The sequence below is a fragment of the Anopheles merus genome, chromosome 2L (assembly GCF_017562075.2).
Source record: "Anopheles merus strain MAF chromosome 2L, AmerM5.1, whole genome shotgun sequence".
Classification (NCBI taxonomy): Eukaryota; Metazoa; Arthropoda; class Insecta; order Diptera; family Culicidae; genus Anopheles; species Anopheles merus.
The window spans coordinates 29,791,360-29,812,264 of NC_054083.1; the positions used below are offsets into that span (position 1 = coordinate 29,791,360).

At 45.5% G+C, this 20,905-nt stretch overlaps 2 protein-coding genes across 2 annotated transcripts; one reads left to right on the forward strand and one right to left on the reverse strand.

The window, feature by feature from the left end:
- Positions 1–870: 870 nt before the first annotated feature.
- On the forward strand, positions 871–20,115 carry LOC121593018. The gene is made up of 2 exons (XM_041915034.1): positions 871–1,084; positions 19,953–20,115. Exons 1-2 carry the CDS (start codon positions 927–929, stop codon positions 20,098–20,100), a joined length of 306 nt encoding a protein of 101 aa, XP_041770968.1. The 5' UTR covers positions 871–926; the 3' UTR covers positions 20,101–20,115.
- Positions 4,845–20,726, reverse strand: LOC121593017. The gene is made up of 7 exons (XM_041915033.1): positions 20,114–20,726; positions 18,473–18,568; positions 7,939–8,444; positions 7,719–7,881; positions 7,495–7,650; positions 7,146–7,409; positions 4,845–5,945 (listed from the first exon to the last, which is right to left on the reverse strand). The coding sequence occupies exons 1-7, from the start codon at positions 20,270–20,272 to the stop codon at positions 5,652–5,654; spliced, it is 1,638 nt and encodes a 545-aa protein (XP_041770967.1). The 5' UTR covers positions 20,273–20,726; the 3' UTR covers positions 4,845–5,651.
- Positions 20,727–20,905: the final 179 nt, after the last annotated feature.

The window sequence follows — 20,905 nt, forward strand, 5'->3', positions numbered from 1 at the left end:
AGCGCCGGGGACATTAATTTAAAAGGTAAGGCAGGATTATGCTGATGAACGATGACGTTCGCCAAGCCAAGCCAGGGGTTTCTTTGCTTTGGTCTTTTATATTGTTGTGAAGCCTAGCAATTCCACGGCTTTTTGCTGTGTGCCTTTTTCAATGCAGAATGGTTAGCATGATTGCTGAGAGAACGCACTTGAATGATCAATTAGCTTGATTGATCGCGGTGCGTGCTCTATTCCCGGGAGATGAGGGTATTTTACCTTTTAATTAGAAAACCTCGAAGGTATGTTAGTATGGCCTATAAAATGCACCTTTTTCATGCGTTTTTTATTATATGTGAAGACAGATATAAATCCGAATCAAAAGCTTAATTACATCAAAGTTTGAGTATCGAAATGAAATGAAATTATATTTGAAACCAATAGAGCAAAACACATTACAAATGAAGGAAAAGTATTTTCCGCTCCCCGGGAATCAGCTTCTTCTAATTAAAGATAAACACACCATCTCGAATACAATCGAATCACAATCAGGAAAGCAAACCAAAAATGTCAAACGGAGACTGACGGTTTGAATTGGTTGTTCCGCTGCTAACCACCGCCGTGTTCTTTTTGTCTTATAAATATTAAATTCAAGCCAAACGAAAAATTCATGCCCAGCAGCAACGGGTACGGTACGGTTTAAAACTGATTATCGGAAAGTTTTGCTTCTATTACCAGTGTACCAATGGCAGTTCGCAGAATTCACAGAAGGCCAAGCGCAAACCAGCCAAAAATGGAAACAAAAAAGCTCTGCGACAAGATGAAATGGTTTGCCGAGTACTGGGAACGATGAAACGAAATGTCCTCCTTTCAAACTGGTTAAGCAAGCGATACTAATACTAATACTAAAAAGTTAATTCTGATCATTGCAGAAACGTCTTTCCAGCGAAATGCCTACGGTCTGGCAGGACGCATCTGTATGCGCAATACACTTAGAACGGAAACTTGTGGAAACAATGTCCCTGAAAGGAAATAGATCATCAGTTTGGGATGCAAAAAACAAAGCACAAAAAAACCAACGCTTGTTTCGTGGAATTGATCTCGAGAAGTAAGTGAACTATTTTTAAGCGTTCGATAATTAGCCGGAAGCTGTTTCGCTTTTATCGATGAAAGTTCGTCCTCCGATAATGCCTCGCTTCAGATTAACGTCCCCAACCTTGAGCAATTGTTGGCTGGAGCCAATCAAGTATAAGCATTCGATTCCGCATTTGGACGTCCGAAAACTCACCATCATGTGTCGGGTGTGGTGGTGTGGAACTTTCGATCCACTTAGCTCATCCATATTTATTCATCCCCGGGAATCTGTGTCCGTTTTTGTTTGTGTGTTGTTGTGTAAGCTGGACTTCCAAAAGACTTTTGTGGGAGCAGAGAAAGCGCCGGGTCGGAAGCCCAACCGGGCGTAACGGTGGTCACTTCGTGCTGTCGTCTGTGTCCCTCTTGCGAAGTGAAATCAATAATGAACGCACTTGAACGCTCGCTACAGCGTTACAGTAGCACACTGCCGGTGCCTTCTTCACACAGCCGTAGGGGCCATTAATCTTCGACCTCCGACACTGGATCGCAGGATGTGCTACCTGGGTGGCTGAGTGTGAGTGTGTACGGATGCGAAGGTGGAAGCTGTTATTCCTGTTCCGGTTGGCCAGTTGTTGGTGGTCCATTGTGGTGCGTTAATGCGCTGCCCGGCTGAGCAATGGTTGAAAAATTGCCTTCCCTCTTAGACCACGCTGATGGCGGGCTCGGTGGGAATAGCTTTTGACGCTGGGTGCGTTGAGTGTGTTGGTCGTTCTGGTGTTGCGGCCGGCAGGCAAAACAATATTGCCTTTCGGTGGCGAAGGTCTGCAACGTTTTTGAAGTGCCACACACAAGTGAAAAGAAACTCGTGTAATGGGTATTTTTATGTAGCAGTGTTCTATGGTTTGAAGCCCAATATAATGGTAAAAAAATGTATTTAATCAACTGTTGAGAGCATCATGCTTTGCCATTTGAAGAAGTCCCCTAATGTACCACTACATTTTCACACAAAATATTAACTCACTTAACACACCAGTTTACCAGTGATTCTCCCAAAACCCATTTGTACCAGAGGACCATCACACTCGAGAGAAGGAAGTGACACTCGTTATAGTTGACTTTTGAAGGTGATTTTTTCTAAGTAAATGCCACCTTTGCGGGATTGAATTGCTATGACAACTACGTAAGGTTTCTCTTTTTCCAGAGTATTCTTTCCGGTTTTGATATTAATCTTCCGCCCATGATGATGGACAGAGAAAAGCATTTAGTTGGCGGTGCATAACCATAGTAACCTCGTGGGGAAAGTGAAGCTTTTGCGGTACTAAGCGAAGCTGTTATGTATAAAATTTACTCGTGCGAAATGTATCGCAGCATTTCAGTGCAGATACAGGTTTTTTTGGAAGGCGAAGATATTTTTGTAAGTAATTAGTCCTTGGAGTAGTGGAGGAAAGTTGTTTTCAGATAGAGCCCTTCTGGGAAGAGCATTACGGATTACGGAGGGTAGAGTGAACTTCTTAGGGGACGGACACTTTGTCGTAGGGAAAGAAGGGCAGCGAAATTGTTGATTTATTTCACCTCGTAGTAATAGTTATTTCACCTCAATAGTAATTTTTGTAAGGTGAAGTAATTTCTGTAAGCTGGAGCAACGTCCGCTATAAGTGCAAAATATTCCAATAATGCTATAGGCTCTGAATTCTACGAGGCGTTAGAAATGGTGCTTACAATTCCTAATTAAAGTTTTTAATTCGCAAAAAAACATAAAATCTATAGAAACGTCAAATTTTTTAACACATTTTCTGATAAAACATGAGTGTGACATAATGTTGACACATTTTCATGGTCACTGTATTTATAAATCTCCAGATTTTTACCATTTTCCTTAACGTGTCTCTCTTTACCTACCTTTCCCTATTTGTTAATGTTCTGTATTTGAAATGATGCTAACCGTACTTGCTTTGAATTAAACAAGATTAAAATGTTTTGTTTTTTTTTTGGTGAAGAGCGAAGTGCAACCAAGGTACAGATGGCATAAACGCAGCAAACAATGAACAATCTGTATGTTTCGCTTGTTGCACGCCTTCGCTAAAGCTTTCACTGCGATGGATGTTACGCGAAGGCGCAAGAGCAAATGCTCAACAAAAAAAAAATACATCACCACAGCAAACGCACATCCAGGACCATAATCCTTCGTCGAAACCCTCGAAGCTTACAAAGTTCGCAAGAACTTCAATCTGCCGCACACCATGGCGTACTGTATCACGAGAGCCGAGAGACATTCACCAGTTTCGTTGGTTTTATTTCAACCACCTCGCTCTAGCCATGATGCGCGCGTGAAATATGGCGCGCCCGATCCGTCACCACCACCTGTCAGAACGCTTTCCCCTTTTCCCATTTCATTACGCACTAATGCGTCTCCCGTGCTCCCTCGGCTGTGGACGGTTACGAGCCGGCTACATCGCTACACCAATTTTGATATGCCCTTTAGAGCTTCATTTTCACCGCCTCCTTTTATGATTGCTCGCTACACCGTGTTACATCGTGAGAAAAACAAAGTTGAATGCAAAGAAAGACACCGAGAAGACATTGTCGCGTGTGTGTGTGCGCTTCATGACCGACGTGAGCGAGCTGCGCTGCTTGTCGTAAAGCATAAAGTTGGGGCGCTTTTCGCCGTGCGGCCGTTCCTGGCTGCGGGATGAGGCATTTTTATTATTTCTGCCAGCGTCAGCATCAGCGTGGGTGGGATATGATAATCACCCGGCAAACGATAAGGGCCGCACGGATGGGGTTGGAGCTTGGGTATGCTAAAATATGCTCCACTACGAGCACGCCCCGACGGACGACGTGTGAAGGGGAGGTTTTCGGGGCGATGGAAGATCTCTATGAAAAGGAGCTTTTTCACAGAAAACTAGGAAGAAAAAAACACAGAAGATGTATGGCTCAAAGGATGCCCAGAACATTGCACACTTTCCCTTCTTATAATGAAGCAGAGAAGCCCCGTGAAGAGTGTTTGTTATGAATGAAGCGGTAATAGAATTAATATTTCCAATCGCTTTCGGTCTACCCAAGAACTGAAGCAGCCGCTTTAATAAGGATATGCAAAACGGTGCTTCAGATGAGTTAAGTTCGTTAAGGGGCAGACAGAAAGCACGGTGGGCTTTGGCTCCCGCCTGTCAGACATTACCACGTTGCGCACGTTGACACCTTCTAGAAATTCATACCAAAAATCGTCGTAAATTCGTCGCTCAACCCTCCAATCCTTTTTGCCAGCTCGCCGAGCATTAAGTGTCGGGCGTGATTGTACCGGGGGAGGAAAAAAAACGGGTGACACGGCATCATAACGCCCGTGGCCCCGTGCGTTTAATATGTGTGTCATCGCCCGTGTGCCGGGTCATTCCCGGTCCGTGGTGCCATTCTTGCTGACATGCATCGTTAAGCTTTTCTGGTCGTTGTCTTGTTCGTTCCGTGTCTGTCGCACTGCGTTGTCACGAGTGCCGTCACAGTTCACATTCTTGGGTTGGATGGACGCACCATCACGCGTCCCCCTCCCCCCCCCGGTACCGTACATTTTCCGGTTTCGTTGCGCGTGCTGGAATGCGAAAAACTTTCCCAACCGGAATCCAACCCAAGGGAAGGAGGCAAGAAGGCCCCCCGTAAACGAGCGGCAGGCTACCAAACGACGAATATTTGGATCGCCGCTATCGCCCATCGAGTTATCAACCCTATCTGTCGTGTCTTGGTTTTATTTTTTGCATCCTCCTTCCACACGATTGAAGTTGACGATTCGCTCAAGTGTGCAACACATTCTTTCTGCTTCCTGCAATGGTACATCTTTATTTGGGAAACGGGTTTTCTTCACTTTTCTTTCTTTAGCTTTGACACTCTGTCTCAAGAGAGAGAGAGAGAGAGAGAGGAGGAGATTTTTTGTGTGCTATTGCTTTTACTCGTTTTTTCTATCTATCTTTCTCGAACCTCGATCGTTCGGTTCCCTACACTTATGCTATCAAATTGCACACGCCTCGTTACTTTTGCTGCATCAATCCGTGCCAACAGGGCCGATTCCGTTGCTCAGCACGAACGCACGTGCTGTAAAATTAACACACAAACTCGCTTTCCTTTGGCTGCATTGAACCCGGACGATGGAGAGCTATGCATGTCCGACGGGCCCGAGTGCAAACCAACAACAGGCGAATGTGACTACATGCAGTACATTGTGGGCTATGCAAACATGAGGCGATACAGTGCCAGTATTATAATGCAGCACAGAATGCTTACTGGTAGGGAGTTTTAGTATTTAGAAGTAATATAAAGAAGGGGAGAAAACCAACCACAAACACACCGGGATGAGAGGGACAATAAATACATAGAGAGGCTACACATGCTTACTACACTGCGCTGTTGCCTACCACACCTAGTAGCGATTGCAATAAAGTGTTACAATGTGTGGCCTGGTTCCTAATCCATTTGCTGCTACTGCTTCTTCTTTCTTCTTTCTTTAACTTCATCCTCTCTCACACACACACATACAGGTACACATGCCGAAATACAGTACATAAAGTTTACAATCGCTTCACAATCGCCTTGTGCGCCCTGTTTCCGCTGCCGCATTAGGGCAGCACCTTCCGGGCCTGGCGCAGTCTCCCGTTCGGTCCGGTGTGTGGCGGCAGCCGGCCCACCTTGTACACGCCGAAGAACGTTTTCTCCGGGTACATGACGTGGTGCCGACCGTGGTCAAAGTCCTCGATCGTGACCGTCGTGCCGGCGGTTTCGATCTCCGTCAAACCCGCCGTAAAGCAGGCGTTGGTGTTTTGCCCCTGAACGTGGACGGTGCAGGAGAGATGCTTTTTGCCGCCGACCATCACCTTGTAGCCGTTGTTGCCGTGCTCGTTGTCGTACGTCACCTGAAAGTAGGGAAGGAATGGGTATAAAAAATTGGAAAATATGTTGTGGAGATCGTACAGTTATTAAATAAGTTGTTCATTTTAGATAGTTTATCTATTTTTCTCCCTCTCAGGCACTAATTTGCTCTTTTTCTTTGTTTTTTTATTGAAGTCTTGGTGGTACCAACTTGTAAGCCATTATAATCTCTTTGCTCATAAGAGTTGTTTTAGTTCAATTTTAAATGAATCCTAGCTGAATAATTGCGATTCTTCTATTCGGCGTGACGACCTACGTGATCATGCCGGCATATACAAGCTTTCCAAACTTATTTAGTTTAGTTAAATCGTAATTTAGATTGCGTTTTTAGGCGGATAGAAAGATGGTTCAACTTAATTAAAAAGTATTTTTTTCGCAAAATATAATGAAATTTCAGACTTTTTTAATGTTATAACGATGTAACAATGTGCCGGTCTCATGAACTCATTCTACTTAACAACATGCTCGTCATCGACCGTGCCCCCATACTTAGGACTGCAATGGTAATAAATAAGTCACAGGCCTATACAAGTAACAACGCTAGAAATTGATTACTTAGAAGCAAACAATATTGCACACTGTTTAAAAAGTATGGCCTAAGCTGGGGATTTTTGGGGCTACTACTGTGTCCATGAAGAAAAATGTGCAACTCAAATTTTCCCGGTAAATATTTTTTTCTCACAAAAACCTAAACTCAATGGCTGAATGCTTAATTAACTTGCTCTTTTTTTCCTGAAAATTTAATCACAAGCAACTTTATGTCCGACTTTTTCCTGTAAACGACGTTAGCTTCTGGGTTTTTTGTTTGAATTTATAAAGCTCTAGATTGAATCGCAAGTCCTTCATAATCTAAATATATTATTAGGCTTCTTGGAAGAATTTACCGAATAACTAAATAAAATATTTCCGAGAATAGGCGACAGTGTTAGAAAACGATTTTAGATGCAAAACTCCTAAATAATTTGTACCTTCTCCGAACATACACAACCACCGAAGGGCACAGCCCTGGTTAGTTTTCCGCTTTGCAAAGAATGTAGTCTTCCATTTTCTCTAAAAAAAAATCTATATCTCCTCCCATCGATGCCGAGGTCGTCGCAGTGCTCGGTTCCAGTGAAAAGTGTCACGCGAACGACAACACTTCCCGGAATCCCGCGTATCCATCATTGCCCGTACGTTCGACTCACCTGAGCGTAAAGGTAGTACAGGCCGGGCTCGTTGATGGTAAGCTGCTCGCCGTCGAACGCAAAGGTCGTCTGGGACAGGAGGGCCTGCTTGCTAACATTGTCCTTCGCGGTCCAATCACGATGGCGCACGTTCCGGTGGGAAACACCGTTCGGCGATTGCTTTACCAGATGCAGCCCCTTGGCGACGGGCTCGGCTCCGCCCTGGACGGCTCCGGCTTTGCGTTGCCGCAACCGAACACGTGACTCTGGTGCCATTACGATCTCCTGGTGTTTGGATGCGGGTGCAAGAAAAGGTTAGCTCGAACAACATTGTAAAATGAACTGCGGGCTGGGTAACCGATCCGCTTACCTTCTGCGTTCCAGGATTTCCCACCACTTTGGGGAATCGCTGCTGCTGATGCTGCTGCTGCTGGAGCTGCTTTCGCATGTTTTCGCCCGTTGCCTGAACGCGGCTCATGCGGTTCAGTATCTGTGCCGGCGGTTTAGTCGGATTTCCAGCGTTCAGCTAGCGCGAAGCAAGGGAGAGCTTATTAGTGGGAAGTTAAAAGTCAAAACAGGATCCCTATTCATTACCTCATTGCGTGAGTGGTGCCTCACACCGGAATGTGAACCGTACGACACGGGCATCGGCGTGGTGGTGCTGTGATGTTCCCGAAGTTGATGCATCTCGTGCTGGTACGGTCTTATGCTGATCGACCCGTACGACTGCTGGCTGTGGGAGGCGGTGTGTGTTTTGCTGCAAAACACAATCATTAGCACACCAATCAACCAAAACACTTGAGGCGTCACTTACCGATTTTCCACATCCCAGCGGAACATCTCGCCCGACGTCGGTGGTGTGACCAGCTCTTCCGGCCGCTGGCGCAGCTGCTCAAAGATCCGGTGCGGATGCCGAGTGCGGTTCCGGCGCGGTACATACGGCTCGTCGACAATCGGTACGCCCTGCCGGGTCACACCGGAAATGGACCGTGCTCGGCGCTTGCCACCGGCCGCTGGCGCCGACACACTCATGTCGACACTGTCGTCAATCAGTACACCGTCGTCCTCTTCGCCGTCTTGGACGTCCTCGTTCGTTTCCTTCAGCTCCTCGAGGCCAAGGTTTTCCCGTTCCTCCTGCTCCTCCTCCTCGCCCACTTCCTCGCTGCCCTCGAAGTCTTCGTCCTCTTCGTGCATGCCGCTGCTGGACAAACCACTCTCGTTCATTTCCGTTTCGCGCCGGTGGCCATCCTCGACCATATCCGGATCCAGGTCCGGTTCGTACACGTACTCATCATGCCCGTCGAACAGCTCGTTGTCGAACTGCGATGAGAGACAGAAGTGATTATGAGTGTGATTTGCCGATAACAACTCCCAACCAATCGCTGCACAAAGGGATAACAATTCTCGTTAAATCAGCCCTTAACCTTCCCCAGGGTTGGCCCCATTAAGGTAGAGTTCATTAAAAGTTTCACCCTTCCCCAAAACTCGATTGAGCCAGTGACAGTGAAACTCTTTTTTTTAGGGGAATGCCTTCCTTTCCGAAGAAAAGGAAAAGGAGTTCTGTAGAATCTTAGTTCCCTTTCGCTTTTGTGGCTTGCGGGTAAGAAAGGTTTGCACATCATGAGACAAAAACAAAGAAAAGGTCTCCATTTACCTGACTTCAAGCAAATCATTACGCAAAGCGTTCTCTGTTGATGTGTGCGTCCCTGCGTGGGGAGCTTTTAAAAATATCAAATTTACTATGTAAATCATGGCCGTTCTACGTGGATGTAGCTTTGCTCTTACGACAGAGCACAGAAGGTATCGTAGCAGGCCGAGCATAATACGGGCGGGCAGGTGATTCGTTGATGACGTACGGATTGCATACTTAAGAGTGTTGGTGAGCTGATGTTTGACATATGGGTTACATTAAGTGGTTTGACATTTGGTTTAAATTTATACTAACTTTGAAATCTTTTTCGAATATGTGTTTTTGATCGCATGCAAACAGAAGACAGAAAATGCCTAGAATACGGAGGCAAATTCTCTTAAATGAAAACATCAAACATTCCTCCACAGAGAGAGAGCTGCTCATCGAAATGCCAAACGGGGTCGGGTGTGATTTACAACCGCCGCTGACCGTTAAAAACCGTTTGTCCACAGTATTTCGATAAATTATCTGCAGCTTATCAGCCGTAGAGCGGTTATACCCGCCGTTTTGTTCGAGCGTATTTTTACACCCTGAAACATGATCACACACAGCGATTTCAATAAATTCGGCTGCCGGACAGGAGCAAATTCACACATTTTAACACTCCTATCAATCTTCCGTCGCATTCGCAAGATGATTTGTAATAAAAAAAGAAAAGACACTCTTTTACCTACGCTTGCATATGTACGTCAGCACACCGTAATTCGAGGTAGGATCGGTTCCCTACGGAGAAGTATATGGCCTCGCACCGTTCAACAACAAACAAACAAACCAACAACTATGCGCTGCCCAGCGCTCGAACCACAGGAACCACCTTGTCGGGCAGGGTCGCCCGGTCGTCGGTGAACCGTTCGGCCCATTCAGAGCGCCTCCATCGTGCATATACATCACTGTAGCGACTGTAGATCATTCTTTGGCGTCAACTATGCGCCACATGTATTAGCGGCGTGATAAATGACACGCGCGACATTAATTCATTCGGTAGATTTAATTTTTCACGCTCTTTCCCCGTTCCCCTTGTTTTGCTTCCGTCGGCTAATAAACATGACCCTCCATTTCCCTTTCCTTTGGTGCTTCCCATCCCTCGAGGAGTGGAATTGGAAAGTGAAACGCACAAGTTCATATGGTGAAGCACTTTACTGGCAAGCTGCCGGCTGACCAGCCGGTAGCGAACCACCCACTCGCCGCATTAATCATTCTGCAAATGATGATCGTGGTGCAAATTATAAAATGTGCTTCAAACGAAAACGGCACCCGTACCCGTGTGAGATTGTCGCTCGCCCCGGTCCACGGTCACATCTGCGTCATTTGCCCCCTTCTCATTTCAGGCCTGCCAAAACGGCTGCCCGGTGCTGATTGCGATCGAAACTACAAAGCACCGGTCCACTAATTAACGCTTGATCCAGCGGGATCAGACTTTGGCGGAAAATGGAGCGCGTCTGACGGCTAAAAATACTTCGAAAATATTTTCCACCCTACCCTCAATGAACTGGCATGGCATGGTACGGGGTTTTGTATTGCTCGCGTTCGTTCCAGCCATAACCACCACCTGCCACCGTCTAATGAACTCAACGACCTGTCTCAACGAACTCACTGTTGGCAAACTATGTTGGCCTAAAATTCTTTACGTTTTCAGTGTTTTTGTTGCTATTTGTACGGAGCGTAAAGTTTTCATCCCACGCCAGAAAGAAAGATAGTGGAACGACTGACTATTGCCGATCGAACGTGTCTGTTCCGATACGCCGGCAAAGATGCGGAAGCTCAAGCATAAGATCAAATTAATCGTGGCAGAGTGTTTTGCTTTACGCTCGCTGTGCTGAGCTGGCTCATAAGTAAGGGAATTTCGTGCTATGTGCGGCGCTGTTTATGTGCTGTGTGTGTTTTTTTTTATTTAGTTTTTGCACAAATCGAGCGAATGGCGTCGAGACTATCGGGATAGCGAGACATACTTGAGAATGAAAGCCGCCAAAAATGGGTGGCGTCGTCGGAAGTTTTTATTATGCTTTTAGATGGTTCGCGTTCTCGTGGCGGGATATGTTTCGGCAGATGGCACTTTTGCGCGCTGGAAGGAATTTTAATTGATTATCCTGCTTGAGCTGATAGCTTGTGGAAGGGAGTGTTGGAGAAGCAAAAGCAAATAAAATTTAATTCATTTTGATGCTTGCAACTTAAGAGCGAAAAAATCTTTTCCAAAATGTTGATATTTTTATATTGAATATTGTTGTTTATTCAATTGTATTTGTTAATTTATTATATTGTTTATATTGTTGATATTGAATGTAGTGAGCAAACACTGTAAATTAAATCAGTATAAGTATGTATGGATAAACCAAAATAATTTGAAATGAATCAAATTCAATGTGTTGTGTCCATTATGAATAAAATCAGCTTCAAACCACATTTAATTCTGTACCAAAAATCCATACTTTCTGCGTAAAATGTTCCCCACAAATTACAGTGAGTCATGGGCAACGTTGAGTTGAATAAAATCGAACCACACAACCATCTATACGGCCCTTGAAGAAAGCGACCCTAAGCGCAACCCTAATTTATGCTTGAACATAAAACATCGTGTTTTTGTATTTACGATACGGTCCCAAACTCATGTTTTCATCATTCAAACTAAAGTGTGTGCGTTGTTTATTTGACGAATTAAACTCCTCTCCACCGAGCGTGTTAGGGCTGCCAAAGGATGAGTCCTAATTTCGCCGCACGATTAAAAGGTCCATCGGTAACGATAACTTTACCCTCCCCGCCACCTGCTAATGAGTCAGTCCTCGAACCGATCCTGACACTGATGGACCTGACCCCGCAGGTAGTTGGGCGGTTTGGGCGAATAAAAACTACCATAACAATTAAAAATCTTCAAACAAAGCGACCATGACCATCAATTTTATTTGAGGATTTTGCGGCTTCGCCAGCATCTTGCACCAGTCTTGCAGCGGGAACGGGGGGAAAGTGTAGAAGAAACAACAAAACAGCAACACTCATTGACCAGCGTCAACAAGATGCTTCGTCCATGTCCCCCGCGTCTGCATCTCCCGTTCTCGCTAATCATCGTATTTCCTCGCTAGAAGAGTTTAAAAATAAGACATCAAACTTACGATACACTGCCCTGCTTCACATTTCACTGCTGCTGCTGCTGCTGCTGCCTTGGTAGTGGTAGTACGCTTCCATGTTTGCGTACCAACAAGCCAACATGCGAGTACAAACGGCGGCAAACCGAAAAGCGATAGAAGCGGCGATAAATCTTCCCATTTAATGGTTCGTTTTCGCTGGGTCGTTGGGTTCTCCCGTTTTGCCGATTAAAAATGTGTATGGCTGTGTAGGGAATGTGGGGAGCGAGGGTTTGTTTTATCATCTTCGCCGCGTGGGCAGAGAAAGTTAACTAAGCTTGTGTGACGCGCATAAGAAAAAAAAAGATGCCGCTTTTGCATGTTAGATTTGATACGATCGTTTGACATTCGGCAGCGCCTGACGCCTTGTGTAAAGTCGATTGTTCGTGAAGATCTAGCCTTCTGTTGCCATGGTTTCGGGCAGAACATGGTGTGAACCGTGCCAAAATGTCAACACTTCCCTGTTCCGCGCAGCAAAAGATCACACTTTACTTCCCAGCCCCAGAGAGATGGTGTTTTTGGGACGAGTTTTCAAATTTGTTTACGAATCGCTGCTGCCTGTCAACCCGAGTGGCGCCTGGCAGTTATTTATGTTTGTGCTTCTGTGTGTGTGTGCGTGTTTCAGCGGGCTCGCACGATGCAACACCGTTGCAGATGTTTCGCTGCCAGGCGATGCCAACCAGAAAGCGAAATAGATCAAATTAATCATCATTTACACGGGCGGCATTGTTTGTTTCTTTGCAGTTTACAAAAAGAAATGCCTCATAGCCTGAGTGCTCGTGCAATCAACGGTGCAGTGTATGCAATTAAATTAAATTGTTTGAATTAATTGAATACTGCAGCAAACGTTTCCGTTCCCTTTGCTCAAACGCGCACACGATCTCAAGTGTGAGTCAATGTTTCGATCGCGCGTTGAATTCAGAGTGAAATGATCTTATAAAATGTTTCTGCTGCTTGCGTTACACCGTATGAGGGATAAAAATAGTCACAAATCATTCATAACTTCCTCCCCTTGCCTATCCGCCTATCCCTATCCTTAATCGGACGTACACTCCTGAGGATAAAAATAAACATTAATAAAAACCCCGCGCGGCGCAGATGATCGTGTGGCAAACATATGATAAACAGGGCGGCTTTGGCCGGGACCGAACCATCACACCAGTAAATACCAATCGCCAAGTAGATCGCCCGTCCAACAATCAGCCTACGATGAGTTTGTTTACATCGGTTCAACACACTTTGAAATGAACCATTTCCCTCCCAGTTATGGAGTGATGCGTGTTATCGTTACGGCGTTCTCGAGAATCGAGTGAGTTGTTTATTGTGGCTAGGCCTACCCGCGACCCGCGATCGATGATTAACACTGCCAAGAAGGTGCAACGATAGCGTGTGTGCGTGCTGAGCTTGAGATGCTGAACGACCAGCAAGACGCCAGCGGTACGCGTGTCAATAATTTCACGCCTTGAGTGCCGCTATCGCACCCGATCGGATCGCAACCCGATTCCAAGAGCAAGGCCCGCCGTGTCACGTTTGCGACCCGCATCGGTTGCTCCCCCCGCGCTAGAGGACGCGCCTTTTTGTGGTCGCTTTTGCTTCATTCTTCTGTGTCTATGCGAGCCTCCCGTACTGATGCAGAGCAGCTTCAGGGGGGGGGGGAGGGTGGAGGGCGAATTAGAGCCCGAGAGCAGACGACATGGGAAGCGCTATAAATCAATGCCAGATCCGGTGGTACCTGTTCGCCAACAAACCGAACCAAACAATAAAAGACCGCCATGGCGGTTAGACGGTAAGGGACCATATTTGGCCCCACGGGTGTGATTGAATATCCGTGACCTAAAGACTTGTGGACTGATTTCCATATCCGACATTTGGTGGTGAATTATGGAGCTGATGGAGCGCTGGTGGGTTGTTCCGAGCATAAGCCGTAGCTCACGCGCAATTTACGGGTCAAGTCCTTGCCGAATGGAGTGATTTCTGACCCCCCAGATTTATTGGTGGATAAAGCAGAAACAATAAATTCATACTTATTTGATGTGCTTTAGAAGCAGGTGGAATTGAGCCTTGCCGAAAAAATACTCTATTTAAGCTGTTCCGTGTATAGTGCATAACAGCTTAGGGGTGTAAAATAGAAGCAAAAGATTTAATAAACTTAGGGATTAATGTTTAAACCAATTAAAAAAGGGAATGTTTCATAATTAGGGAATAGGAATAACACAATTCCATTGCTCGGTAATCCATCTTTGCTGTAACTAGGTTGTCTATATCAACGCATTATCCAATTTAAACCAGTATCGACAGCATTACAGTTCCAGCGAGCTAACACGAGTATTCCATTAGGTTCTATCATTTTCCCAGTAAGTGCACACACTCCACATAAATGTCAGCATTGAATGCCAATTAGTCAAAGTTGACGAGCTGGACCATGGTAACCCAGGGTGGCCGCTTGTTTAATGTTCCATAACGACAGGAGCGGTGCAAGTCTGGTGAACGATGGTGATTTGCAGAGGAACATTCTTACGCACTATCCTGTAGCCGGAAGGCTAGACTCCATGTGCCTCGACACAAGCCCCGACCTATTTGCGGTTCATTATTTGGTACTGCCCAGTTTGTAGAGTGTTGCATCCTAACAGAATGGACCGAAAGGCAGAACCCGTACGTACTGGGAGTACGGATGGGAACCCCTAAGAACGAATCACACAAACGAACTGTCAATAACGACAATCAACAAACCGGTGGCGCCCTGCAACTCCCCATCCATCGTAGTTGGATTGGACGAAGCGGCCAGTTTCCGTACCAGTAGTGTTGCTGATGGCACAGCAGACACACAGATCAAAGGCTGGCTAAATGCGTTTCATCACTTGTCGTGCACGGTTCGGGGGTGAAAGGTTGTATTGACCAATCCCTGATGTTGCTGATAGCGTGACGATGGGAAGCTTCGTATCGTTTGGACAGTTCTTTGGCTGCTTGCTGAGGCATTACGAATCAATAGAATGACGGTTCGTTTGTGAGCATCGGTTAGGGGCAGATTATCTAGAAACTACACTCTGCTTGCGTGCTGAGGATGTAAAACAAGCGCAAAAGGGTAATTGTGTGCAATTCTACGAGCGTGGTTCACAAGAACTTGTTCCGCGATCCGAAAAGGGAACATGTGCAAAACATTTTGTCATTCTCAAAAAATGGCGTTGTGTTTAAGCCACAGCAGGGGGGATATTTATGATGTCAAATTTATGACCCACCTACCGTTATGACCACCAGCTGCATCGGGAAAGGTAATAAAACGGTAGACGCTGTGTGGTACGTCCCTGCTGTAAAGAAAAACCGTTCTTCGAGGTTGGTCAAAGTCAAGGACAAACGCGCATCGCGCACAGTACCTCCCAGTGAGCAGTAGGGAGCTATACGCCGTCACACGGTGACGCAAATCGTGCATGGCGTGCGCTTCCCATTTCCCAGCCGTGTGGGTGGCAGGTTCATGTGTACTACGATTCGGTAGCCATTAACGGTAGCCGAACTCGTTACAAACGGACACTCTTTGGCATCTTGGCAGATGGAGGAGGGAGGGCAGAAGGCAAAAGTATCGCATTAGGCATCATCGGCATCGTTAGAGTGATGAGAGTGATGGTTCGACAGGTTCAACGAAATGAAGTCTTGTTTTGCTGCCTGTGCCGTTGCCATCAAGCGGAAAGAAAGTTCACACCGAACGTTTAACGGTAGGTGACAGCATTTTCAAGAATGCAATAAAATGCAGTTAAATGCACCTTGTACCTTTACACCTTATTCCTTGCTCTATTTAAACGGCAAGGCAACAGAAATAGATTCGCTTCGGGACGATGCACCCGCAATGGCCAACCATCACAACCAGCACCGAACGCAATTGGTATTTCCATTCACTGTTGTGCCAGCATCCAGTGTGCAAACGTCGTTGACGATGCACCAGCAGCACCATGGAAAAGGGCAAATAAAGACCGATTTTAATTAGCAGACGTTGTAGCACGGGGTATACAGTCGCACGGGCTGCTCGTTCGAGCGGGATCGGGCTGTTGTTTACTTAAAACCGCAATATCGACCGCGTTTGATTTGGGTGCTGCGTGACACGTTTCGCGCAAAAAAAGAAGTAGCTTGTATGGTATTGAATGTATTGCGGTCGGTTGTTTTACAGGTAATTAGTATGTTTTTGATTCGATGCAATGTATGGCATCAAACAACATTGTCGTATGCTTTAATCGTAATTCATTCGTCGTACAGCACGTTTGTTTGAATGTGGGTGATTACGGTGATATTTGGGTATAATTTTTTGTTTGTTTTGGTTTTTTTGTTGCTTAAAAATGTTTCATAATTCATATTAAATTGATCAAGTACATACAAAAATGTAAATTAACAGGAAACTTCCAACCAGAATAAAACTCAGTAGAATTGCATGCAGGGCCGGTCTGGTGGTACAGTTGTCAACTCCGACGACTTAACAACATACCCGACATGGGTTCAAGCTCCGAATAGACCGTGCCCCCATACATAGGACTGACTATCCTGCAATGGTAACAATAAGTCAAAGAAAGCCAAGCTCACTTCACCAGTGGGTACAGGCAGGCCTTGACCGACAACGGTTGTTGTGCCATAGAAGAAGATTTCCATAGTTTCAGGCGCGATTCTCGATACCCAAAGCTGGAACTAACTGGAATTGTGTTGGATTATTGTACGTCTGGAAATAAATTTTGCGCTATCCTTGTGCGGCTCAATTTTCAAGAACATACTTTAAATTTCCTGCTTTTTAGACGTTGTTATTTAACATTGTTAATGCAGGGGAATGTACCCTGTGTTTTCGAAGGTTCCTAAAACATAAACAAAATAATAACATGGAAATGGAAGCTACTGAGTATATTATTCTCATTTACGTAGTGAAACAAACGATCTTGTTGTAGAAAGAGCTTCAAAACAGCTTAGCGATAGCTACAATATCCATGTGTAAAACATTCCATTTCATATGTTTCACATTTTATTTAAACCTTGACATCATTTTACGAACATCTAATGATTAATCATCTGTGTTGAGAAAATTCAAGGATACAATAATGCTGTCCAACACCCCGTTATGATGCCTTTTCCCTGGAATTGGAATGACCTTTGCCCGGTCCACCTTGGTCTAATTTTCCAATATTAGTGTGGGGTCTGAGAATAAGTTTCACCTCCAAGTTTCTCCAATACCAAAATTTCTGCCGCTTCTTCCACACTCTTTCATCCTGCCCGCAAACATAGTTTTAAGTTGTCCAACCAGCGAAAGCTACGAAATATGTGTATTTGTGTGTGTTTTTTTTCGATGAAATCATTATGAACACAGCATCACAGCATCCAATGACGTCATATCATCACTTCCCCCAAAACGGGAAAAGGTCATCACGAAAGGCGTCCGCTTTTAAAGCACGACAAGAAGTTTGCTGCAGCAGTGGAAAGATTTATCTAAACATCTAATACTCGCTGCTGATCAGCAAACACACTTGTTTGCATCTAAACGGGACCAACAAGAGGAGAAAAAACAACCTAACCTGTCATGTGCAGTTCATAAAATCATTTCCACCTCAACCTTTTGCACCAGAACCACCACCACCATCAAAGACCGGAGACCGTGCGCGGTGGAGGTTTTGGTTTTGTGTGTTTGGATTTGGGATGAATAGCACACTTAATGAATGACGATTTGGTGATATCGTTTTGGGACGATCACTGGGTGGCGCTGGGTCGCCGTGACTGGCCGGAAACCCGCAGGAAATGTGATACTTGTCAGCTCAAACCCCGGTCCGTGTATGCAACACCCGCAGCGAGGGAACGAGATGGAACGCTCCTGCTTAATTTCACCGCCAATTGTATGCAGGAACGGAACGGAAATTCAATTTCATGCCAGAAGTTTCTCATTTCGGCACAGGCACCGGCTGTTATTATGAAAGGCCCCCCAAAGCATGTGACAATGAAGGGTGGTAGCCCAGAAATAGGCAATAGGCTGTGGATGCCAAAGTTGGAAAGGTCATTACAACTTCGGACAACCAGTAAAATCGTGCCCATATACCGACAGGTCGGACCCAAAAACCATCATAAATAGATCACGCTGCGATCGTTGCTGCTCTGGAGAGAGGGGGGGGGTTGTGGCATATTATCATCCCCAATTCTGGGAGCGAGTGTCTCGCTGTCCAGGCCGTTGGAGTGTGACATTTCGGGCCGGAGAGGCTTAATTTAATGGACATCGTCGCACAGTGTTGCGCCCACGCGCCAAACGCACGCTACAAGTGGTTTGCCGGCGCCATGGCTACCCATTCCCAGACACCCGTGCTGGAAGCGTGTCTTGTTCGTGTGTTTTATTGTGTGTTATCCAGCGTATTGCAGAACCGTGCCACCCTGGGGGTTTTTATGTAATCTGACCGTTTTTGTGGTCAGAATATCCATCGGTTTTGATTAAAGTACCATTTAGACAGACAGTGGCTGTCTGTCGGTTGGATTAGGACGCATCGGCAGCCGCAGGAACCGTACGTAGATTATTAAGATCGCGGCGATGCGCTTACCTCGTATTCGTTGAATTCGCGAGCCCGTAGGTACAGTTGCTGCTTCAGGTCATCGACTTCCCGCTGCAGTGCGGCCGTCTTGTTCAAGTGCCAGATCTGTGGGAGGGAAAGGTTAAAAGATTCCAAGGTCAGTAAAAGTGAGCATTGTCGCTGGGAGAAGCATACCGACGGACCATTTCATACATCAAATCGAGTGGAATAAACGATGCTCCAATTAGGGCAGCTGGCTTTTAATGGTAAAGGAACCGATGCAATGGAACGAAATTGACGTTGAGCTGGACTCGTAGTACAGTCATGCACTCGTACGACTTAACAACAGGCCTGTAATGGGTTCAAGCTTGCTAAAAGTCCGTGTTTCTCATACGCGGACAGATGGACTATCCTGCTATGGGCAATCATCAATCAATTACTGATAACCAAGCCCATTGGTAGTGGAACAGACAGGCCATGACCGATAACGGTTGTTGTGTTACAAAAAAAAGAAGAATATAAAAATGGAAATAAGCTTTTTTATGTGAAAAATTACTCAAGAAGTACTCAAAGTTCTTTACCCACTATCTACTCTGGCCAACCTTCACTAATGATTCCTAAAAAAAGTAGGAATACAACTTCAAAAGGTTCCATAGAGCTTTTTGGAGCCATATTAAAGCTGTATTAAAAGGAAAACCTAAACTAAACGAGGGAGTTCAGTGGTCAACTCGCGTAACTAAACAACATGCCCGTCTTGGGATCAAATCTCATATGGATCATTCTTCCGTAGCAAGGGCTGACTACATCCGGCTGCGTGGGAACTAATAAGTCTCTAAAGCCTGTATAGGCCGGCCTGAACTCATAGGTCCTTACGCCAAGAACAAGATGTAACTAAACAGGCGGGTTAATCTTCGGACTGCTCTACGAAGAAGGCAAATACCAAATGTTTTGTCTGAAGGACATGGAATCTGGCTAGGCTGCAAAAAGCTTTTGTAAGAAGTTTTTAAATTATGAAATAGACAAATGTTTGGGGAGGACAAAATGAGGTCTGATGTCAGCGAATCGCATGCTCAACATCATAAGAACAGCCAACTCAAGCAGAGTAGCTAATCCGATCGCTAGAAAGATCACGAAGTAGGATCTGGCTCTGGTTATGATTTTAATTCAGATTCAATATAACGTCATATTGTCACACAGTTCGGATTTATTCCCAAAATATACATGACACCAAGCAAAGGTACACTGTCACTAGGAGTGATACAATAAAGACAGTCGGGCTAGTTAGTCCGTCTTTCGAATTACAGCTCTAGCCTTCACCTGTTTGCTGTGGCTTTAGCATTACAAAACAACCGAATCTCACATGACTTGTGTAGATAGTGCGACCGAATGTCATAACACAAGGCATTAATATTAATTACCGCATAATTATTTCATAAACATCCCGGCACACACAAAACACACACCGCCCACCGTCAGCTATAATCCCGCACGGTTCTATTTTTGCTTTTAGCACGGATTCTCTTACATGTACAGCAAAAATAAACAACGCGAATGAAATCATCATTAGCGGAAAACGCTTGCCTGATATATGGTTGAAAAGACACTTTAAGTACGAGCTTATCGGCTGCCCCCCTCCGCCACACATCACTGGAAGCTGATAAACGTACATACCTGCACACCGATGAGCGCGCAGCAAAGGGTCGCTGCCAGAATGCATCCGAGCGCAAGCAGGCCGCGCTTGACGGCGGACTTTTGCGCACAGTGCGCCTTCAGATCCCCGGCCGTCGCGTTCGGTAGATTGAGAAATGGTTTCAACGTTTCCGCCGTCATGACGCGGCAGCATGCACCGAGCTAATTGGTTTCGTCAGATAATGCTGCTCTCCACACAATAAGTTTTAACAACCGATTGGACACATTAGCTTGGGTGCAAGAGCAAAATGCATAAAGCAAAATAAAAAAAGTACAATCCAATACTAAGAACTTTGCGCACTACTATTTTGTCACGGGTTTTTTGTTCTTGCACTTGTTGCGTTCTGTTCTGCACTTTCGTGATTAGCTATCTTGTCGCGGAAACGTTCGCGTGCGTCACTTTCTTCGAAAAATTCCGTTCCGTTCTAGCGTACCCCGGTCGCTCTTGGATGGGTAAGGAATGATAAAAAAAAATTGCACAAATAAACACGCTTCAGACGGACTACAACAATTAGCCGCGCATTCCAACGCGCTCGATCGCCGTTTAGCAACTGAACGTCGGGACCAGTCTGTCCGCGGTACTAACGCGATCTTAATTCTCAACGGTCGCAACAGAACGTTGCTGCTCTCAAACACTCTAATACTCTCGATCGCTGATGCTCTCGCTCTCTTTCTTGCTCTCGTTCTTTTCCTCTGCCGAAAGGAAAGACCAAAGCGTGATACAGGCGTTTGAGAACGTGTTCGTCTTCATTAATGAAGTGTATCACGCTGCCT

Excerpts from the sequence above, each read along its gene's own strand:
- LOC121593018 (XM_041915034.1), top strand. The coding sequence starts at position 927 with ATGCCTACGGTCTGGCAGGACGCATCTGTATGCGCAATACACTTAGAA. Across the intron at positions 1,085-19,952 it reads CGTGGAATTGATCTCGAGAA|CACGGATTCTCTTACATGTA; the intron begins GTAAGTGAACTA and ends TTTTGCTTTTAG.
- LOC121593017 (XM_041915033.1), bottom strand. The coding sequence starts at position 20,272 with ATGACGGCGGAAACGTTGAAACCATTTCTCAATCTACCGAACGCGACG. Across the intron at positions 8,445-18,472 it reads GCGAATTCAACGAATACGAG|TTCGACAACGAGCTGTTCGA; the intron begins GTAAGCGCATCG and ends CTCTCATCGCAG. Across the intron at positions 5,946-7,145 it reads TGTACTACCTTTACGCTCAG|GTGACGTACGACAACGAGCA; the intron begins GTGAGTCGAACG and ends CCCTACTTTCAG.